A 19,220-nucleotide genomic window follows, 5' to 3' on the forward strand; every position below is an offset into this window, starting at 1 on the left:
GCTTGTGGCAAACTTTAAACGACACTTTTTATGGATATCTTTAAGAAATGGCTTTCTTCTTGCCACTCTTCCATAAAGGCCAGATTTGTACAATATGTGACTGATTGTTGTCCTATGGATAGTCTCCCACCTCAGCTGTAGATCTCTGCAGTTCATCCAGAGTGATCATGGGCCTCTTGGCTGCATCTCTGATCAGTCTTCTCCTTGTATGAGCTGTGAGTTTCGAGGGACGGCCAGGTCTTGGTAGATTTGCAGTGGTCTGATACTCCTTCCATTTCAATATTATCGCCTGCACAGTGCTCCTTGGGATGTTTAAAGCTTGGGAAATATTTTTGTATCCAAATCCGGCTTTAAACTTCTTCACAACAGTATCTCGGACCTGCCTGGTGTGTTCCTTGTTCTTCATGATGCTCTCTGCGCTTTTAACGAACCTCTGAGACTATCACAGTGCAGGTGCATTTATACGGAGACTTGATTACACACAGGTGGATTGTATTTATCATCATTAGTCATTTAGGTCAACATTGGATCATTCAGAGATCCTCGCTGAACTTCTGGAGAGAGTTTGTTGCACTGAAAGTACTTTGGCAATGTTAACACATGTTTCCCATGCCAATAAAGCCCTTGAATTGAATTGAATTGACAGACAGAGGCAGAGAGAGAGAGAGAGAGAGAGAGAGAGAGAGAGAGAGAGAGAGAGAGAGAGAGAGAGAGAGAGAGAGAGAGAGAGAGAGAGACAGAGGGAGAGACAGAGAGGGAGAGACAGAGAGGGAGAGACAGACAGACAGACAGACAGACAGACAGACAGACATAGGTAGCACTGTTCCAGCAGTACAGTAGAAGTGGAAGCTGATAATGATGCTATAGTTTGCTAACTTTGTTCTTTGCAAGTCTGTAACTGCACATATCCATTTCCTGCTTGAGGATCTTCTGGATGACCTGTATACATTAGCAATAATTCAAACTGGACTGTGTGTATGTGTGCTAACTTGACATGTTATTACGTGTTATCTATGCTCTTCCATAGGACCAATTGTTACTATCACCTTCATAGCACCATAGAGCAGCCCTAACAAAGAGCCAAAACCTTGTCCTGTAACCTGTCTTATCTCTTTAGCAACACAGGCTAGCCGTTTTGTGCCCTATTGAAATGTCGTCATTAGCAACACAGGCTAACTGTTTTGTGCCCTATTGAAATGTTGTGGTTAGCAACACTTGCTAACCGTTTTGTCTCTACCTCTGTGTGTTGCAGTGCCGTCATTCTGGGGGTTAGTGAACTCAGCGTGGAACCTGTGCTCCGTGGGGAAGAGGCAGTCTCCCATCAACATCGAGACCAGCCACATGATCTTTGACCCCTTCCTCACGCCCATCCGGCTCAACACGGGAGGACGCAAGGTAAACAAACACTCAACAATGTTACTCTCAGGGTGCGTCCATAATGTCACCATATTCCCTATATAGTGCACTACTCTGGGCTCTGGTCAAAAGTAGTGCACTATATAGGGAATAGGGTGTTATTTCAGACGCAGTCTTATTGGCTGAGGTGATGGATGTTGCTGCATTGTCGGTTCTCTTCTGCTTTGTTTGGGGAACATTGTGTGGTTCTACAATGCTGTTGTATGGTTTGTTTGGCAACATGGCATGTAAGGATCCCTGATCAATGTTGCTGGCTAAACGCTTCACTGATTTTATCCCACTGTTGTCACAGTGGAGTTCTTTACAGAGGATCCCGATGGCTTTCTAATTCATGGATTCAACTCTACATTGGCAGGATTTAACCATAATACATATTGCTTCACACACACACAGTAATCTGTTACCACCACAGAGGACAAAACACAATCCCTTGTGAGGGATTACCATGAAACACAACACACACACTCATGAATTACCATATGACATTTGTGTTCCTAGTTGCCATAGTGTAGAAACAACAATAGCAAAGTGTGGTACCCCAATGCTCCCCCTGCCATATAATAACAGATCATTTGAACATGGGTGGAGACAGGATGTGCTCCAGAGTTCATGGTTCCATGTTCAGGTGATTACTATTATGAGGGTGTGTTTACGTGCCAGGGGTTGGTACAGGGTTACCCCGGGGCCATTGCAGGGGAAACATGGGCATGGGCATCCATAGAGATTATGAGAGAGAGACTGTAATCCACATATACTCTGTTCAATTGCAACGCCTATTACTAGCCGGTTCAACCTCTCTTTCGTATCGTCTGAGATCCCCAAAGATTGGAATGCGTCACGGTCATCCCCCTCTTCAAAGGGGGAGACACTCTAGACCCAAACTGTTATAGACCTAAAGTTGAAGTTGGAAGTTTACATACACCTTAGCCATAATACATTTAACTCTGTTTTTCACAATTCCTGACATTCAATCCTAGTAAAAATTCCCTGTCTTAGGTCAGTTAGGATCACCACTTTATTTTAAGAATGTGAAATGTCAGAAAAATAGTAGAGAGAATTATTTATTTCAGCTTGTATATCTTTCATCACATTCCCAGTGGGTCAGACGTTTACGTACACTAAATTAGTATTTGGTAGCATTGCCTTTAAATAGTTTAATTTGGGTCAAACATTTCGGGTAGCCTTCCACAAGCTTCCCACATTAAGTTGGGTGAATTTTGGCCCATTCCTCTTGACAGAGCTGGTGTACCTGAGTCAGGTTTTTAACCCTCCTTGCTCACACACAATTTTTCCGTTCTGCCCACAAATGTTCTATAGGATTGAGGTCAGGGCTTTGTGATGGCAACTCCAATACCTTGACATTGTTGTCCTTAAGCCATTTTGCCACAACTTTGGGGTAATTGCTTGGGGTAATTGTCCATTTGGAAGACCCATTTGCGACCAAGCTTTAACTTCCTGACTGATGTCTTGAGATGTTGCTTCAATATATCCACATAATTGTCTTCCTCATGATACCGTCTATTTTGTGAAGTGCACTAGTCCCTCCTGCAGCAAAAGCACCCCCACAACATGATGCTGCCACCCCTGTGCTTCACGGTTGGGATGGTATTCATCGGCCTGCAAGCGTCCCCCATTATCCTCCAAACATAACAATGGTCATTGTGGCCAAACAGTTCTATTTTTGTTTCATCAGACCAGAGGACATTTATCCAAAAAGTACGATAATCTTAGTCCCCATGTGCAGTTGCAAACCGTAGTCAGGCTTTTTTTGGTGGTTTTGGAGTAGTGGCTTCTTCCTTTGCTGAGAGGCCATTCAGGTTATGTCAATATAGGACTCGTTTTACTCTGGATATAGATACTTTTGTACCTGTGTCCTCCAGCATCTTCACAATGTACTTTGCTGTTGTTCTGGGATTGATTTGCACTTTTTGCACCAAAGTACGTACATCTCTAGGAGACAGAACGCTTCTCCTTCCTGAGCGGTATGACGACTGCGTGGTTCCATGGTGTTTATACTTGCGTACTATTGTTTGTGCAGCTGAACGTGGTACCTTCAGGTATTTGGAAATTGCTCCCAAGGATGAACCAGACTTGTGGAGTTCAAAAAGAAATTCTGGCTGATTTATTTTGATATTTCCATAATTTCAAGCAACGGACACTGAGGTTGAAGGTAGGCCTTGAAATACATCCACAGGTACACGTCCAATTGACTCAAATTATGTCAATTAGCCTATCAGAAGCTTCTAAAGCCATGACCAAATTTTCTGGGATTTTCCAAGCTGTTTAAACGCAGTCAACTTAGTATTTGTAAACTTCTGACCCACTGGATTTGTGATACAGTCAATTGTAAGTGAAATAATCTGTCTGTAAACAATTGTTGGAAAAATTACTTGCGTCATGCACAAAGTAGATGTCCTAACCAACTTGCCAAAACTGTAGTTTGTTAACGAGAAGTTTGTGGATTGGTTGAAAAACGAGTTTTAATGACTCCAACTTAAGTGTATGTAAACTTCCAATTTCAACTGTATATCCATCCTGCCCTGCCTTTCTATTATCTTCGACAGCCAAGTTAACAAATAGATCACTGACCATTTCTAGTCCCACCATACCTTCTCCAATATGCAATCTGGTTTCCGAGCTGGCCGTGGGTGCACCTCAGCCACACTCAAGGTCCTAAGTAATATCATAACCGCCATCGATAAAAGACAGTACTGTTCAGCCGTCTTCATTGACCTTGCCAAGGCTTTCGACTCTGTCAATCACCGCATTCTTATCGGCAGACTCAACAGCCTTTGTTTCTGAAATGACTTCCTTGCTTGGTTCACCAACTACTTCTCAGAGTTCTGTGTGTCAAATCGGAGGGCCTGTTGTTCGGACCTCTGGCAGTCTCTATGGGGGTGCCACAGGGTTCAATTCTTGTGCCGACTCTTTTCTCTGTATATATCAATGATGTCGTTCTTGCTGCTGGTGATTCTCTGATCCACCTCTATGCAGACAACACCATTCTGTATACATCTGGCCCTTCTTTGGACACTGTGTTAACAAACCTTCAAACGAGCTTCAATACTGTACAACACTCATTCCTTAGCCTCCAACTGCTTTTAAATGCTAGTAAAACTAATATCATGCTCTTCATCCGATTGCTGCCCGCACCTGCCCGCCCGACTAGCATCACTACTCTGGACAGTTCTAACTTAGAATATGTGAACAACTACAAATACCTAGGTGTCTGGTTAGACTGTAACCTCTCCTTCCAGACTCACATTAAGCATCTCCCATCCAAAATTAAATCTAGAATCGGCTTCCTATTTTGCAACAAAGACTCCTTCACTCATGCTGTCAAACATACCCACGTAAAACTGACTGTCCTACCGATCCTTGACTTTGGCGATGTCATTTACAAAATAATCTCCAACACTCTACTCAGCAAATTGGATGTAGTCTATCACAGTGCCATCCATTTTGTCACCAAAGCACCATATACTACACACTACTGTGACCTGTATGCTGTCGTTTGCGGGCCCTCACTACATATTCGTCGCCAAACCCACTGGCTCCAGGTCATGTATCAGTCTTTGCCAGGTAAAGCCCTGCCTTATCTCAGATCACTGGTCACCATAGCAACACTCACCCTTAGCATGCACTATTTCACTGGTCATCCCCAATGCCAACACCTCCTTTGGCCGCATTTCTCTGCTGCCAATGACTGGAACCAATTGCAAAAATCACAGAAGCTGGAGACTTATATCTACCTCTCTAGCTTTAAGCATCAGCTATCAAAGCAGCATACCTATCACTGTACCTGTACATAGCCCTTCTGTAAATAGCCCACCCAACTACCTCATCCCCATATTGTTACTTATCCTTTTGCTCTTTTGCACCCCAGTATCTCTACTTGCACATCATCATCTGCACATCTAATCACTCCAGTGTTAAAGCTAAATTGTAATTATTTGACCTCTATGGCCTATTTATGCTTTACCTTCCTAATCTTACTACATTTGCACACACTGTATATATATTTATTCCATGTGTAACTCTGTGTTGTTGTATTTGTCGCACCACTTTGCTTTATCTTGGCCAAGTCGCAGTTGTAAATGAGAACTTGTTCTCAACTGGCCTACCTGCTTAAATAAAGGTGAAATAAAATAAATAAATAAATAAACTGGAGTGAGAGAAAAACAGCAGAGTTGAATCAGAATCACCTTCATTCACTAAAAACATTTACAGGTAGGGGGAGAGTGGGGTAAGTTGAGCCTTTTTACATTCAGCTTCACTATGTCAAGTGGAATATAATATCCTTTCTAACAAAGATATCAACATATATTTCAGGATGTTGTGTGTCCCTAGAAATAATCACAATTCATGTACATAACATTCCTTTTTGATAATATTGTTTGTGTAAAAAAAAACTGGTCTCTTAGCATAACTTCTCCTGGGTAAAGACAGCTACAAATGTCTGTACTGAATGAAATAGTGCCACTACCTTTTTAAAAACCATTTCTGTCTTTATTTCCCAAACACAATTCAATTCAACACAATCACAATAGCTTTTTAAAATATTTTAATAATTTTAAGCATCTTTTAACACAGGCTTAACACCTGACAAACACTTTGTACTTTATTAAACACTTTTTACATAGGCCAGGCCCTGTTGTGGGAGAGAGGGAGGAATGGAGGGAGAGAGGGAGGAAGGGAGGGAGAGAGGGAGGGAGGAAGTGCGGGAAGGAAAGTTTGTGGAGCTAGAGGTCACACAAAGACAAGGTTTGTAATACATTTGAAGCAGCATGCAGAGCACAAGTGTAGTACTGAAGTCTCACAGAAGTTCACTGAACTCTTTGGTAGCAACTCCAATGAAACTTTTTCATGTCTCAAGAGAGAATGTTTTCAAGTCAAAAGTAATTTAGGGCTTTGGTGTCTCCACGGGGCTAATGTACTCTGTGTTTCCATCTCTCAAAGCATCAGAGCTGTCTGCACCGGACAGTCTGATTCACCTTGTCAATGCTGCTGAACACACGCGCGCACACGCACACGCACACACACACACACACACACACACACACACACAAGTCTCTGCACCGACCTCACCTTGTCAGTGCTGATTCCTCCCTGATCAGTGTGTGTCAGTTTGGCAGGCTGTCAGCCTTGGCCAGATACACAATGTACAGCACTAAACAGCTCTGAACTGCTTCACACAGCACCATAGTCCCCTCCAAGCTCGTCACAAAGCTCAGTACCCTGGGACTGAACACGTCCGTCTGCAACTGGATCCTGGACTTCCTGACGGCGTGCCCCCAGGTGGTGAGGGTAGAAAACAACCCATCTACCACGCTGACCATCAACACGGGGGCTCCTCAGGGGTGTGTTCTTAGTCCCCTCCTGCACTCCCGCACTCCCGACTGCACACAACTCCAACACCATCATCAAGACTACAGGAAACGGATGGGTGTGCACGCCCCCATTCACATCGACGGGCTTTAGTGGAGCAGGTCGAGAACTTCAAGTTCCTCTGTGTCCACATTACTAATTAACATGGTCCACACACACGACAGCGCCTCTTTCCCCTCAAGATGATGAAACGATTTGGCTTTGGCCCTCAGATCCTCAGAAATGTCTACATCTGCACCATGTAGAGCATCTTGACTGGCTGCATCAGCGCTGCAGAGGGTGGTGCGTACAGCCCAGCACATCCCTGGGGCCAAGCTCCCTGACATCCAGGACCTCAGAGAAAGGCACCAAAAAATGTGTTTACGACTACAGCCAAAAAACCCAAGCAATAGAGTGTTCTCTCTGCTAGTGAAAGCATCATGTCTGGAACCAGCAAGACCCTGAACATCTTCTACCCACAAGCCATAAGACTGAAATCACAAGTGAAATATAGTGAAACACAGCTTAGCCTTTTGTTAATCACCCTGTCGTGTCAGACTTTGAAATGATGCTTTACAGCGATAGCAAGACAAGCGATCGTGTACGTTTATCGATAGCCTAGCATAGCATTATGTCCAGCTATCAGCAGGAAGCTTGGTCACGAAAATCAGAAAAGCAATCAAATTAACCGTTTACCTTTGATGATCTTCGGATTTTTTCACTGACGAGACTCCCAGTTAGAAAGCAAATGTTCCTTTTGTTCCATAAAGATTATTTTTATACCCAAAATACCTCCGTTTGTTTGTCATGTGATGTTCAGAAATCCAACGGAAATAGCGGTCACTACAACGCCGAACAAAATGCACAATTATATCCATAATATCGACAGAAACATGGCAAACGTTTTTTTATAATCAATCCTCAAGGTGTTTTTCAAATATCTATTCGATAATATATCAACCGGGACAGTTGGCTTTTCAGTAGGACTGGGGGGAAAAATGGCCACCTCTCACTTTTACGCAATAATCACTCTGAGAGCCATCAGCTGGCCACTTACGCAATGTGTTCGTTTACGCTCATTCTTCAACTACGTCTAAAGGCTGTAGACACCTTAGGGAAGCCACAGAAAAGGGAACCTGGTTGATATCCCTTTCAATGGGCACTAGGGATGCATAGAAAGACAGGGGTTTCAAAAATAATGGTCACTTCCTGATTGGATTTTTCTCAGGATTTCGCCTGCAATATCAGTTTTGTTATACTCACAGACAATATTTTTTAAGTTTTGGAAACTTTAGAATGTTTTCTATCCTAAGCTGTCAATTATATGCATATTCTAGCATCTGGTCCTGAGCAATAGGCAGTTTACTTTGGGAACGTTATTTTTCCAAAAATAAAAATAGTGCCCCCTTGCTTCAAGAGGTTAAGTGAAAACAAGGAAGTAAAGATAAAATATGTTCTCTCTGTATGTTTGGTCAGACACGAGGAGAGGTGAAGAGAGATGAAGAGAGAGAGAGGGACATACAGAGGGACATACATACAGACAGGGAGGGTGAGAGAGCGAGAGAGAGAGAGAGAAAGATAGAGAAAGAGAGAGCGAGAGAGAGAGGGATAGTGAAAGATAGAGGGAGAGAGAGTGAAAGAGAGGGAGGGAGAGAGAGTGAAAGAGAGGGAGTGAGAGAGTGTGAAAGATATAGAGAGAGAGTGAAAGAGAGTGAAAGCTAGAGAGAGAGAGTGAAATCTAGAGAGAGAGAATGAAAGCGAGAGAGAGAGAGTGAAAGCTAGAGAGAGAGAGTGAAAGATAGAGAGAGAGAGTTGAAGCTAGAGAGAGAGAGTTAAAGGTAGAGAGAGAATGAAAGCTAGAGAGAGAGAGTGAAAGCTAGAGAGAGAGAATGAAAGCTAGAGAGAGTGAATGAAAGCTAGAGAGAGAGTGAAATTTAGAGAGAGAGAGTGAAAGCTAGAGAGAGAGAATGAAAGCTAGAGAGAGAGCGAAAGTTAGAGAGAGTGAAAGCTAGCGAGAGAGAGTGAAAGCTAGAGAGAGAGTGAAAGTTAGAGAGAGAGAGTGAAAGCTAGAGAGAGAGAGTGAAAGCTAGAGAGAGAGAATGAAAGCTAGAGAGAGAGAATGAAAGCTAGAGAGAGAGAATAAAAGCTAGAGAGAGAGTGAAAGCTAGAGAGAGAGAATGAAAGCTAGAGAGAGAGAATGAAAGCTAGAGAGAGAATGAAAGCTAGAGAGAGAGCATGAAAGCTAGAGAGAGAGTGAAAGCTAGAGAGAGAGAATGGAAGCTAGAGAGAGAGTGAAAGCTAGAGAGAGTGAAAGATAGATAGAGTGAAAGAGAATGAAAGTTAGAGAGAGAGAGTGAAAGTTAGAGAGAGAGTGAAAGATAGAGATAGTGAAAGAGAATGAAAGCTAGAGAGAGAGAATGAAAGATAGAGAGAGAGAGTGAAAGATAGAGAGAGAGAGATAACGAGTGTGTCCAATAATGTGAAACCCGATCTCCCTTTCCTTTTTCTTTACCCACCACCAAAGTGATTACATTTATTAGAAACCTCTTCAAGTAATTGTGGCTCAGCAGAGCAAATATTCAATTAAAACAGACAATTGAATAAGTGTGATTCCTCCAGTTCGACCAACATAACCTTGATGCATGTCTCCCCTCTATTAAATTAGACCTCCCATTGAGGGGTTCTTTCCTTTAACTTCTCATTAGTTAGACAGAAACAGACAGAGCAGGGGAAGAGAGGAACCGATCAGGGAGTCAGTTCATCTTCTCTCTCTCTCTCTCTCTCTCTCTCTCGCAATTAAATTCAATTCAATGGCTTTATTGGCATGGGAAGCATATGTTCACATTGACAAAGCAAGTAAAGTAGATAATAAACAAAAGTGAAATAAACAATACAAAATTAACATTACACTCACAGAAGTTCCAAAAGAACTGTCATATTATTTCTATGTACAGTGTTGTAACGACGTGCAAATAGTTAAAGTATGAAAGGGAAAATAAATAAACATAAATATGGGTTCTATTTACAACAGGTCAAAATTCTTGCTGCTGTGATGGCACACTGTGGTATTTCATCAAAATCAAGTTTGTTTTTTGTTGTGAATCTGTGTAATCTGATGGAAATATGTGTCTCTAATATGGTCGTACATTTGGCATGAGGTTAGGAAGTGCAGCACATTTTCCCACCTCATTTTGTGGGCAGTGTCCACAGCCTGTCTTCTCCTGAGAGCCATGTCTGCCTATGGCGGCAGATCGCAATTGCAAGGCTATGCTCATTGAGTCTGTACAAAGTCAAAGATTTCCTTAAGTTTGTGTCAGGCACATTGGTCAGGTATTCTGCCACTGTGTACTCTCTGTTTAGGGCCAAATAGCTAGTTTCTCTGTTTTTTTGTTAATTATTTCCATTGTGTCAAGTAATTACATTTTTGTTTTGTCATGATTTGGTTGGGTCTAATTGTGCTGCTGTCCTGGGGCTCTGTGGGGTGTGTTTGTGTTTGTGAACAGAGCCCCAGGACCAGCTTGCTTAGGGGACTCTTCTCCAGGTTCATCTCTCTGTAGGTGATGGCTTTGTTATGTAAGGTTTGGGAATCGCTTCCTTTAAGGTGGTTGACGAATTTAACCACACTTTTCTGGATTTTGATTATTAGTGGGTATCAGCCGAATTCTGCTCTGCATGCATTATTTGGTGTTTTTCATTGTACAAGGAGGATATTTTTGCAGAATTCTGCATGCATTCTCAATTGGTTCCCATTTTGTGAATTCTTTGTTGGTGAGCGGACCTCTTTCTCTCTCTCTCTCTCTCTCTCTCTCTCTCTCTCTCGCTCTCACTCTCACTCTTTGTCTCTCTGTCCTGAATCAATGAAGTGGGGGATGTTCTGAAGAGACACCAAATGTTGGTTATGAAACCAGATTAGTCCTCTTTCGTCTTTGCCGTTGTTTTTCCGCGTCTAAGACATCTGTGAATAAACCCTTAGTGCTGTGAAACGGGCCCCGCTTCTCAGCTTCACATTTGGGACACATTTCTCTTTCTTTTCTCCAGGCTTTGAAGTCCAATGTTATCTTTTGGGAACATGTGTAATTTCAGCGATAACTGTTATGTGTCTCTGCCAGGTGGCTGGAGGTTTTCTGAGAAGCTGTTACACTAACTTACAGATGAATTCAAAGTCAGAACGTAGTAGTAATGCAAGTTTAAAGTTAGATAACATTCAGAACAGAACCCTATATAATCGAACCTGACCGTAATGAAAAATGCAATTTTATGTTTTTAACGGGTTTGGAGCTCCCTATAACCACCTGGCCTTACAGGTGTTATGGATACACACAGGAGGCAGTATCCCATCACATCTGATGCTCCTCAACAGCACAGATGTTTATAGCAGAGGACCAAATGCATTACTATCACACAAATAGATTAAATTATGCAAATTGCAGATTGAAAATGAATTAGACACAAGTTTGAGCCAATTCAAAGCTGTCACCACACCACGAAGAGAGAGTCAGTCGCTTGGTGTCAGTCTGTGTGTCTGTCTGTCTGGGTGTTTGTCTGTGTGTCTGTCTGTGTGTCTGTCTGGGTATCTTCAACAAGGCAACTACTGCAGTGGAGCCGTGGATCTTTTAGCTTTCCAAGGGGAGCATGTTAATTGCCTGAGCAATGCAAGCGCCCTGGAGCCATGATTTTCTCTCAAGTCTCAACCTAGAGATAACTGGCTGAGTTGCAAACATTCACACACAAACGCATGCAAACACAGTTTGAGCCAGCAGCCATGGCTTGTCCATCTGTGTTTGAATTTGAATTACAAACACAGAACAGAGGAAGGGCAGAAAAGAGGAGGCAAGAGGAACGTATGAGATTAGAGGAGTGTGTGGGGGTGCTGATGGACAGGTTACATGCGTGCATGCGTACAGAGTTATTTACAGCAAGGTGGGTCGGGTGAGGGCCCAGCTAGCACATTTTGTTCCTTCGAAGTTGTGGGAACGTACATTTTTGGTTTCCCAATGGTTTTGGGAAGGAAGCAATACATTTCCTGACAGGTAAAACTTTTAAATGTCCTGAGATGGGAAAGGAAGTGAAAATGTTGCCTTTTCTGAGAACGTTAATATTTAATTGCAGGCAGGTTCAGAAAACGTTTAATCTGGCTGTGAAACACACGGCCCGTTCCGTCTCGGCTCAGACAACAGATCTTGTGATCATAGTCACTGTGGAAGGATAAATAGTGGACATTTTGTAGAACCCAAATTCATTTTCATAGAAGTATGGAGACAAACCATTTCCATGCATTAGAAGTCAATTGAATAGAGGAAAATAGCCAAAACCCCAAAAAGCAGATCTTGCACAGACAGCGTTTCTCAAGAATCCATATGCTCTGCAGTGTTAATGTGCAATGTATATGCTAAATGTGTCACTTTTTTTAAGTTTCAGTCAACGTCAAACTTTTCTATTTGGTATTTTATTAGGATCTCCATTAACTGTTGCGACAGCAGCAGCTACTCTTCCTGGGTTCCACACAAAACATGGAATGGGACAAAATACAGAACATTAATAAACAAAAACAGCTCAAGGACAGAACTACATAAATGTAACATTTAAAAAACGGCACGCGTAGCCAACATATCAATAAATACACAGAAAATATCTAGGTCAAATAGGGAGAACCGTAGTGCTGTGAAGTGTTGCATTATCTTCTTTCGTTTACCAGGCTTCATTTGAGCATTATAAGATAGAAGGGAGTTCAATTTAATAATGGCTCTATATAATACTGTACGCTTTATTGAATTGTATTATGGACAGACCCCTCCTCATCTTTAGAACCATGGAATCAATATATTTTGACCATGACAGTTTACAATCTGAGGTAACACCAAGTAATTTAGTCTCCTCAACTTGTTGAACAGCCACACCATTCATTACCATATTAAGCTGAGGTCTGGGGCTTAGGGAGTGATTTGTACCATATACTCTTAGATTTAGAGATGTGCAGGACTGGTTTATATCCTACCACCCCATTCCATAACAGACTGCATCTCCTTGTTAAGGTTTTCAGTGACCTCATTAGCTGTGGTTGCTGACACGTATATGGTTGAATTATACGCATACATGGGCACACAGGCTTTGTTTAATTCCAGTGGCAGGTCATTGGTAAAAATAGAAAAGCGTAGAGGGCCTAGGCCTCCTGAGTGGCGCAGCGGTGTAAGGCACAGCATCGCAGTTCAAGAGGCGTCGCTACAGATTCGGGTTTGATTCAGGGCTGTCACAGCCGGCCGTGACCGGGAGACCCATGAAGCCCAGCGTCGTCCAGGTTAGTGAAGGGTTTGGCTGGCCGAGATGTCCTTGCCTCATGGCGCTCTAGCAGCTGATTTCCAGGGTTTTTGGAGGACGCATGGAGGACGCATGGCTATCGACCTTCTAGACTGTAACTACCAATTGGATATCATGAAAAGGGGGTAAAATGAATAAAAATAAAAAGAGTAAAGGGCCTAGAGAGCTGCCTTGTGGTACACCACACCCTGCATGTTTGACATTAGAGATGCTTCCATTAAAGCAAAGTTATATTAGATAGATCTCTGAATCCACGATATGGTAGAGGTTGAAAGACATAAATTATATGTTTTCTCAAGAACAGCTTAGTCAATACTATCAAAGGCTGCACTGTAATCTAAGAGTACAGCTCTGAAAATCGTATTATTATCAATTTATTTCAAACAATTATCAGTAATTTGTGTCAGTGCAGTCCATTTTGAGTGCTGATAGGTCTGCTGTAGAAACCAGTAAAGTTAGAACAGGAGAGAGGAGAGAGGAAGGTTTGGAACAGGAGAGTGGAGAGGGAAAGGGTTGGAACAGGAAAGTGGAGAGAGAAAGGGTTGGAACTGGAGAGTGGAGAGAGAAAGGGTTGGAACAGGGGAGAGGAGAGAGGAAGGGTTGGAACAGAAGAGTGGAGAGTGAAAGGGTTGGAACTGGAGAGTGGAGACAGAAAGGGTTGGAACAAGTGAGTGGAAGTGTTGGAACAGGAGAGAGGAGAGAGAGAAAGGTTTGGAACATGAGAGTGTAGAGAGAGGGTTGGAACAGGGCAGAGAAAGGTTTGGAACAGGGGATAGGAAGTGTTGGAACAGGAGAGAGGAGAGAGAGAAAGGTTTGGAACAGGAGAGAGCAAGTGTTGGAACAGGGGAGAGGAGAGAGAAAGCATTGGAACAGGGGAGAGGAAGTGTTGGAACAGGAGAGAGGAGAGAGAGGAAGGGTTGGAACAGGGGAGGGGAAAGAGGAAGTGTTGGAACAGGGGAGGGGAAAGAAGAAGGGTTGGAACAGGGGAGAGGAGAGGAATGGCTTTGGCTTCCCTCCAGGCCTGGGGACAAACACTTTCCTCTAGACTCAGATTAAAGATATGACAGATAGGCTATAGAGTCATCTACCATCTTCAATACATGTTCTACCTCTCCCACACTAACTTTACAAAATTCTAACTTACAATGCTTTTATTTAATTATTTGTTTTCTTATGCATGAATACGATGTCTCACTGTTTCATTGTTGGCATTTCCTGCCTAAGTTTGCCCACTTTGCCAATTAATTAATCATTAAAATAATTGGCAACATCAAATGGTTTTGTGATGAATAAGCCATCTGATTCGATGACTGTCTTTCTGCCCATAATTTCATTTAAATACACCAACGTTTTTTTCCATCATTCTTTGTATCTTTGATCTTGGCTTCAAAATACAGTTTCTTGTTGTTTTTTTTGAGTTTAGTTACATAATTTCTCAATTTGCAGTAAGTCAGCCAGTCAGATGTTTATCCAGACTTATTAGCCACTCCTTTTCCCTCATCTCTTTCAACCATACAGTTTTTCAATTCCTCATCAATCCATGGAGCCTTAACAGTTCTATAAGTCAATTTCCTAACAAGTGCATATTTATCAATAATTAGAAGAAGCAATTTCATAAATTGCATCAAGTGCAGCGTTTGGATGCTCCTTATTAATCACATTAGACCAACAAATATTTTAACATCATCCACATAATAGTAACAGCAACATATTTTGTATGATCTCTGATACACTATTTTAGAATTGTGGCTTTCCTCGATACAGCAACTAAATTGTGAGCAATGGGCACAGATACAGCTTTAGAACAAAGTTTTACAGTTTTAGTAAAAATGTGATGGTTACATGTGGATGATCTTGTTCATGTAGTGTTTGGACACGCCCTGGTAGGTTGATTAATAACCTGGACCACATTACAGGCACTGGTGACAGTGAGAAGCTTCCTCTTGAGCAGACAGCTTGATGAAAACCAGTCAATATTCAAGTCCCCAAGAATGTAAACCCCTCTGTTCACATCACATACACTATCAACAGATATTATTTAGATACTGATTGTTAGCACTTGGTGGCCTATAGCAACACCCCAAAATAATAGGCTTTAAGTGAGGCAGGTGAACCTGCAACCACAACACTTCAATCATTACAGGGATATGGCTCTGAATATACTGTATATAGCAACACCTCCCCCATAAGCACTCCTGTGTCTTCTATAGACGTTATATCTTTGTATGGCTACTGCTGTATCATCAAATGAATGATCTAAGTGAGTCTCAGAAATGGCTAATCTATGAATGTTATCTGAAGTTAGCAAGTTATTGATTTAGTGAACCTTATTTCCAAGGCTACATATATTAATATGAGCTATTTTCAGCCCTGTCCTGGGTAGCTTCTCAGAGATAGACATAATGTTGAGCATATCCTGCCCAATTCCCAGTCATTATATCAAATCAAATCAAAGCAAATGTATGTTTATAGCCCTTCGTACATCAGCTGATATCTCAAAGTGCTGTACAGAAACCCAGCCTAACCTAGAGAAGAACGAGGCTATGTGGGGTGGCCAGTCCTCTTCTGGCTGTGCCGGGTGGAGATTATAAAAGAACATGGCCAAGATGTTCAAATGTTCATAAATGACCAGCATGGTCAAATAATAATAAGGCAGAACAGTTGAAACTGGAGCAGCAGCACGGCCAGGTGGACTGGGGACAGCAAGGAGTCATCATGTCAGGTAGTCCTGAGGCATGGTCCTAGGGCTCAGGTCCTCCGAGAGAGAGAAAGAAAGAGAGAAAGAGATAATTAGAGAGAGCACACTTAAATTCACACAGGACACCGAATAGGACAGGAGAAGTACTCCAGATATAACAAACTGACCCTAGCCCCCCGACACATAAACTACTGCAGCATAAATACTGGAGGCTGAGACAGGAGGGGTCAGGAGACACTGTGGCCCCATCCGAGGACACCCCCGGACAGGGCCAAACAGGAAGGATATAACTCCACTCACTTTGCCAAAGCACAGCCCCCACACCACTAGAGGGATATCTTCAACCACCAACTTACCATCCTGAGACAAGGCCGAGTATAGCCCACAAAGATCTCCGCCACGGCACAACCCAAAGGGACTCAAACCACTCAAGTGATGCACCCCTCCCAGGGACGGTATGAAAGAGCCAGTGACTCAGCCCCTGTAATAGGGTTAGAGGCAGAGAATCCCAGTGGAAAGAGGGGAACCGGCCAGACAGCAAGCGCTGTTCGTTGCTCCAGAGCCTTTCCGTTCACCTTCCCACTCCTTGGCCAGACTACACTCAATCATATGATCCACTGAAGAGATGAGTCTTCAGTAAAGACTTAAAGGTTGAGACCGAGTTTGCGTCTATTACACGGGTAGGCAGACCATTCCATAAAAATGAGGCTCTATAGGAGAAATTCTAGGGACAATTAGGAGGCCTGCGTCTTGTGACTGTAGCATACGTGTAGGTATGTACGGCAGGACCAAATCAGAGAGATAGGTAGGAGCAAGCCCATGTAATTCTTTGTAGGTTAGTAGTAAAACCTTGAAATCAGCCTTGACAGGAAGCCAGTGTAGGGAGGCTAACACTGGAGTAATATGATCAAATTGTTTGGTTCTAGTCAGGATTGTAGCAGCCGTATTTAGCACTAACTGAAGTTTATTTAGTGTGGCTCAGTCGGTAGAGCATGGCGCTTGCAACGCCAAGCGTCGTGGGTTCGATTCCCGCTGGGGCCACCCATATGTAAAAGTAGTGGCCCCAGCCGACTTGTAAGTCGCTTTGGACAAAAGCGTCTGCTAAATGGGATATATATTTAGTGCTTTATCCGGGTAGCTGGAAAGTAAAGCTGTCACGCCCTGGTCTTAGTATGTTGTGTTTTCTTTATTTATTTGGTCAGGCCAGGGTGTGACATGGGTTTTGGTATGTGGTGTGTTTTGTCTTGGGGTTTTTCATAGGTGTTGGGATTGTGGCTTAGTGGGGTTTTCTAGCATAGTCTATGGCTGTCTGAAGTGGTTCTCAATCAGAGGCAGGTGTTTATCGTTGTCTCTGATTGGGAACCATATTTAGGCAGCCATATTCTTTGAGTGTTTCGTGGGTGATTGTTCTTGTTCTTGTTCTTGTTCTTGTTCTTGTTCTTGTTCTTGTTCTTGTTCTTGTTCTTGTTCTTGTTCTTGTTCTTGTTCTTGTTCTTGTTCGCACCAGTTTAGGCTGTTTCGGTTTTCACGTTACGTTTATTGTTTTTGTATTGATTCGTGTTTCCTTTGTTTTATTAAACATGAATCTCAATAGCCACGCCGCATTTTGGTCCGACTCTCCTTCACATAAAGAAAGCCGTTACAAGAGCATTGCAGTAGTCTAACCTAGAAGTGACAAAAGCATGGAATAATTTTTCTGCATCATTTTTGGACAGAATGTTTCTGATTTTGGCAATGTTACCTAGATGTAAAAAAGCTGTCCTTGAAATGGTCTTGATATGTTCTTCAAAAGAGAGATCGGTGTCCAGAGTAACGCCGAGGTCCTTCACAGTTTTATTTGAGACGACTGTACAACCATTAAGATTAATTGTCAGATTCAACAGAAGATCTCTTTATTTCTTGGGACCTAGAACAAGCATCTCTGTTTTGTCCGAGTTTAAAAGGAGAAAGTTTGCAGCCATTCACTTCCTTATGTCTGAAACACATTATATAATCAGGTAACAGTTTTTGAGTCTCTTAGTTTCAGATGGATGGGAGCTGGAGTCCACACTAGTTTTATGTCCCCGCGTAACTCACTTGTTCAGCTCACAAACGTCCATATCCTTTTTCAGTAAGAGTCTCAGAGTAGGAGTGCTGATATAGGACCAGTTCTAAGATCATATTGAGTAAGATTAGACTATACAGACAAGGGGGGACTGATTCTTGATCAGAACTCCTACTGAGACAGCTTTTGAATACGGTTAACTCACCAAGCTTATCGTCTGCACCTACAATAATCAAATCACATCAAACTTGATTTGTATAGTATCTTTTGCAAATACATTTAACAACAACTGGGGTCTGATGCAACAATAAACAGCACAACATTTAGCCAGTTACAATAACATGTGGAATAGATATAAACAAAACACTGCCATGTGAATGAAGTGAAGAGTCCTGTCGCTGATGAAGAGTCTTCTCTAGCAATGTTATCACCCCGCCTGGAACTACTATAAGCCAAGCACTAATTAGAGAGGAGCAGTTGCTGGTAGACCCCCCCCCCACACGCACACACACACACACACACACACACACACACACACACACACACACACACACACACACACACACACACACACACACACACCCGCATGCACGTGCACACACACACAGTAGCTGTATAGCATCAGGACACAGGCAGTAACTTGGCAGGCTGTGTTAGAGGGACATGTCAGTGTTGTAGTTAGTTGTTGGTTGACAGCAGGGAGATCGCTCTAGTTTGAAGTCAAAGTTAGACGTCCATCAAGGTCCCAATAAAGTCTAGAATTGGCTTCGAAACTAGCTAGGGGAAACGGTGAGCGCTATTAGCTTCAAGTAGGCTGGCGGCTTGCTAGGGTGTTGTGGACGCGGATGGTGGATTGGCGTAAAAGCTGCTCTCTGGTGCTGAGGGATGCTTGTTCCATCCCAGTGGTAAACAATTGTTTTTCTGTTTTAAGCCTTTCCCAAACATTAACCCTTACTTTAATCACTCAGAATGAATTCCTAAATTTCATCCTATCCCACACCTTAACCCTTAAAGATGATGTGAAACCCCCTGGCCGGACATTAGTATTTTTGTTTTCATTTTGGTGGAGTTAGCTAACAGTGTCTCAACATAAACTTCTAAAACCAACGTTTACCTTGACTTCACCCGTAGACGTTTAGAGAAATGTGGACAAACGTCAAACTTTGAGGTGAAACTGGGATACCTTGTTATTTACAGACAGAGAGGATGAAATGATTCATGGAGCAGCATCATGCTGTATATTCCTCCACATACTGACAGATGTAAAGTGGGAGAGGCGTAAATGAGGATCACAGAGATTTGACAGGGATGGACAGGGACCAGGGGAGGCTGGCACACTGATGTTGGTGTAAAGTAATTACCATGGTTATTAATGAGAGA

At 42.6% G+C, this 19,220-nt stretch overlaps 1 protein-coding gene across 3 annotated transcripts in view; it reads left to right on the plus strand.

Moving 5' to 3' along the window:
- The window catches only part of LOC135503770 (carbonic anhydrase-related protein 10-like), a 374,242-nt gene that overhangs the window by 174,639 nt on the left and 180,383 nt on the right, over window positions 1-19,220 (plus strand). For all 3 annotated transcript variants that reach the window (XM_064921913.1, XM_064921915.1, XM_064921914.1), the window contains one exon: window positions 1,253-1,395. In XM_064921913.1, the coding sequence (XP_064777985.1) occupies window positions 1,253-1,395 (143 nt within the window). The remainder of the gene's footprint in view (window positions 1-1,252; window positions 1,396-19,220) is intronic.

This window comes from Oncorhynchus masou, chromosome 18 (genome assembly GCF_036934945.1).
Source record: "Oncorhynchus masou masou isolate Uvic2021 chromosome 18, UVic_Omas_1.1, whole genome shotgun sequence".
NCBI classification, from domain to species: Eukaryota; Metazoa; Chordata; class Actinopteri; order Salmoniformes; family Salmonidae; genus Oncorhynchus; species Oncorhynchus masou.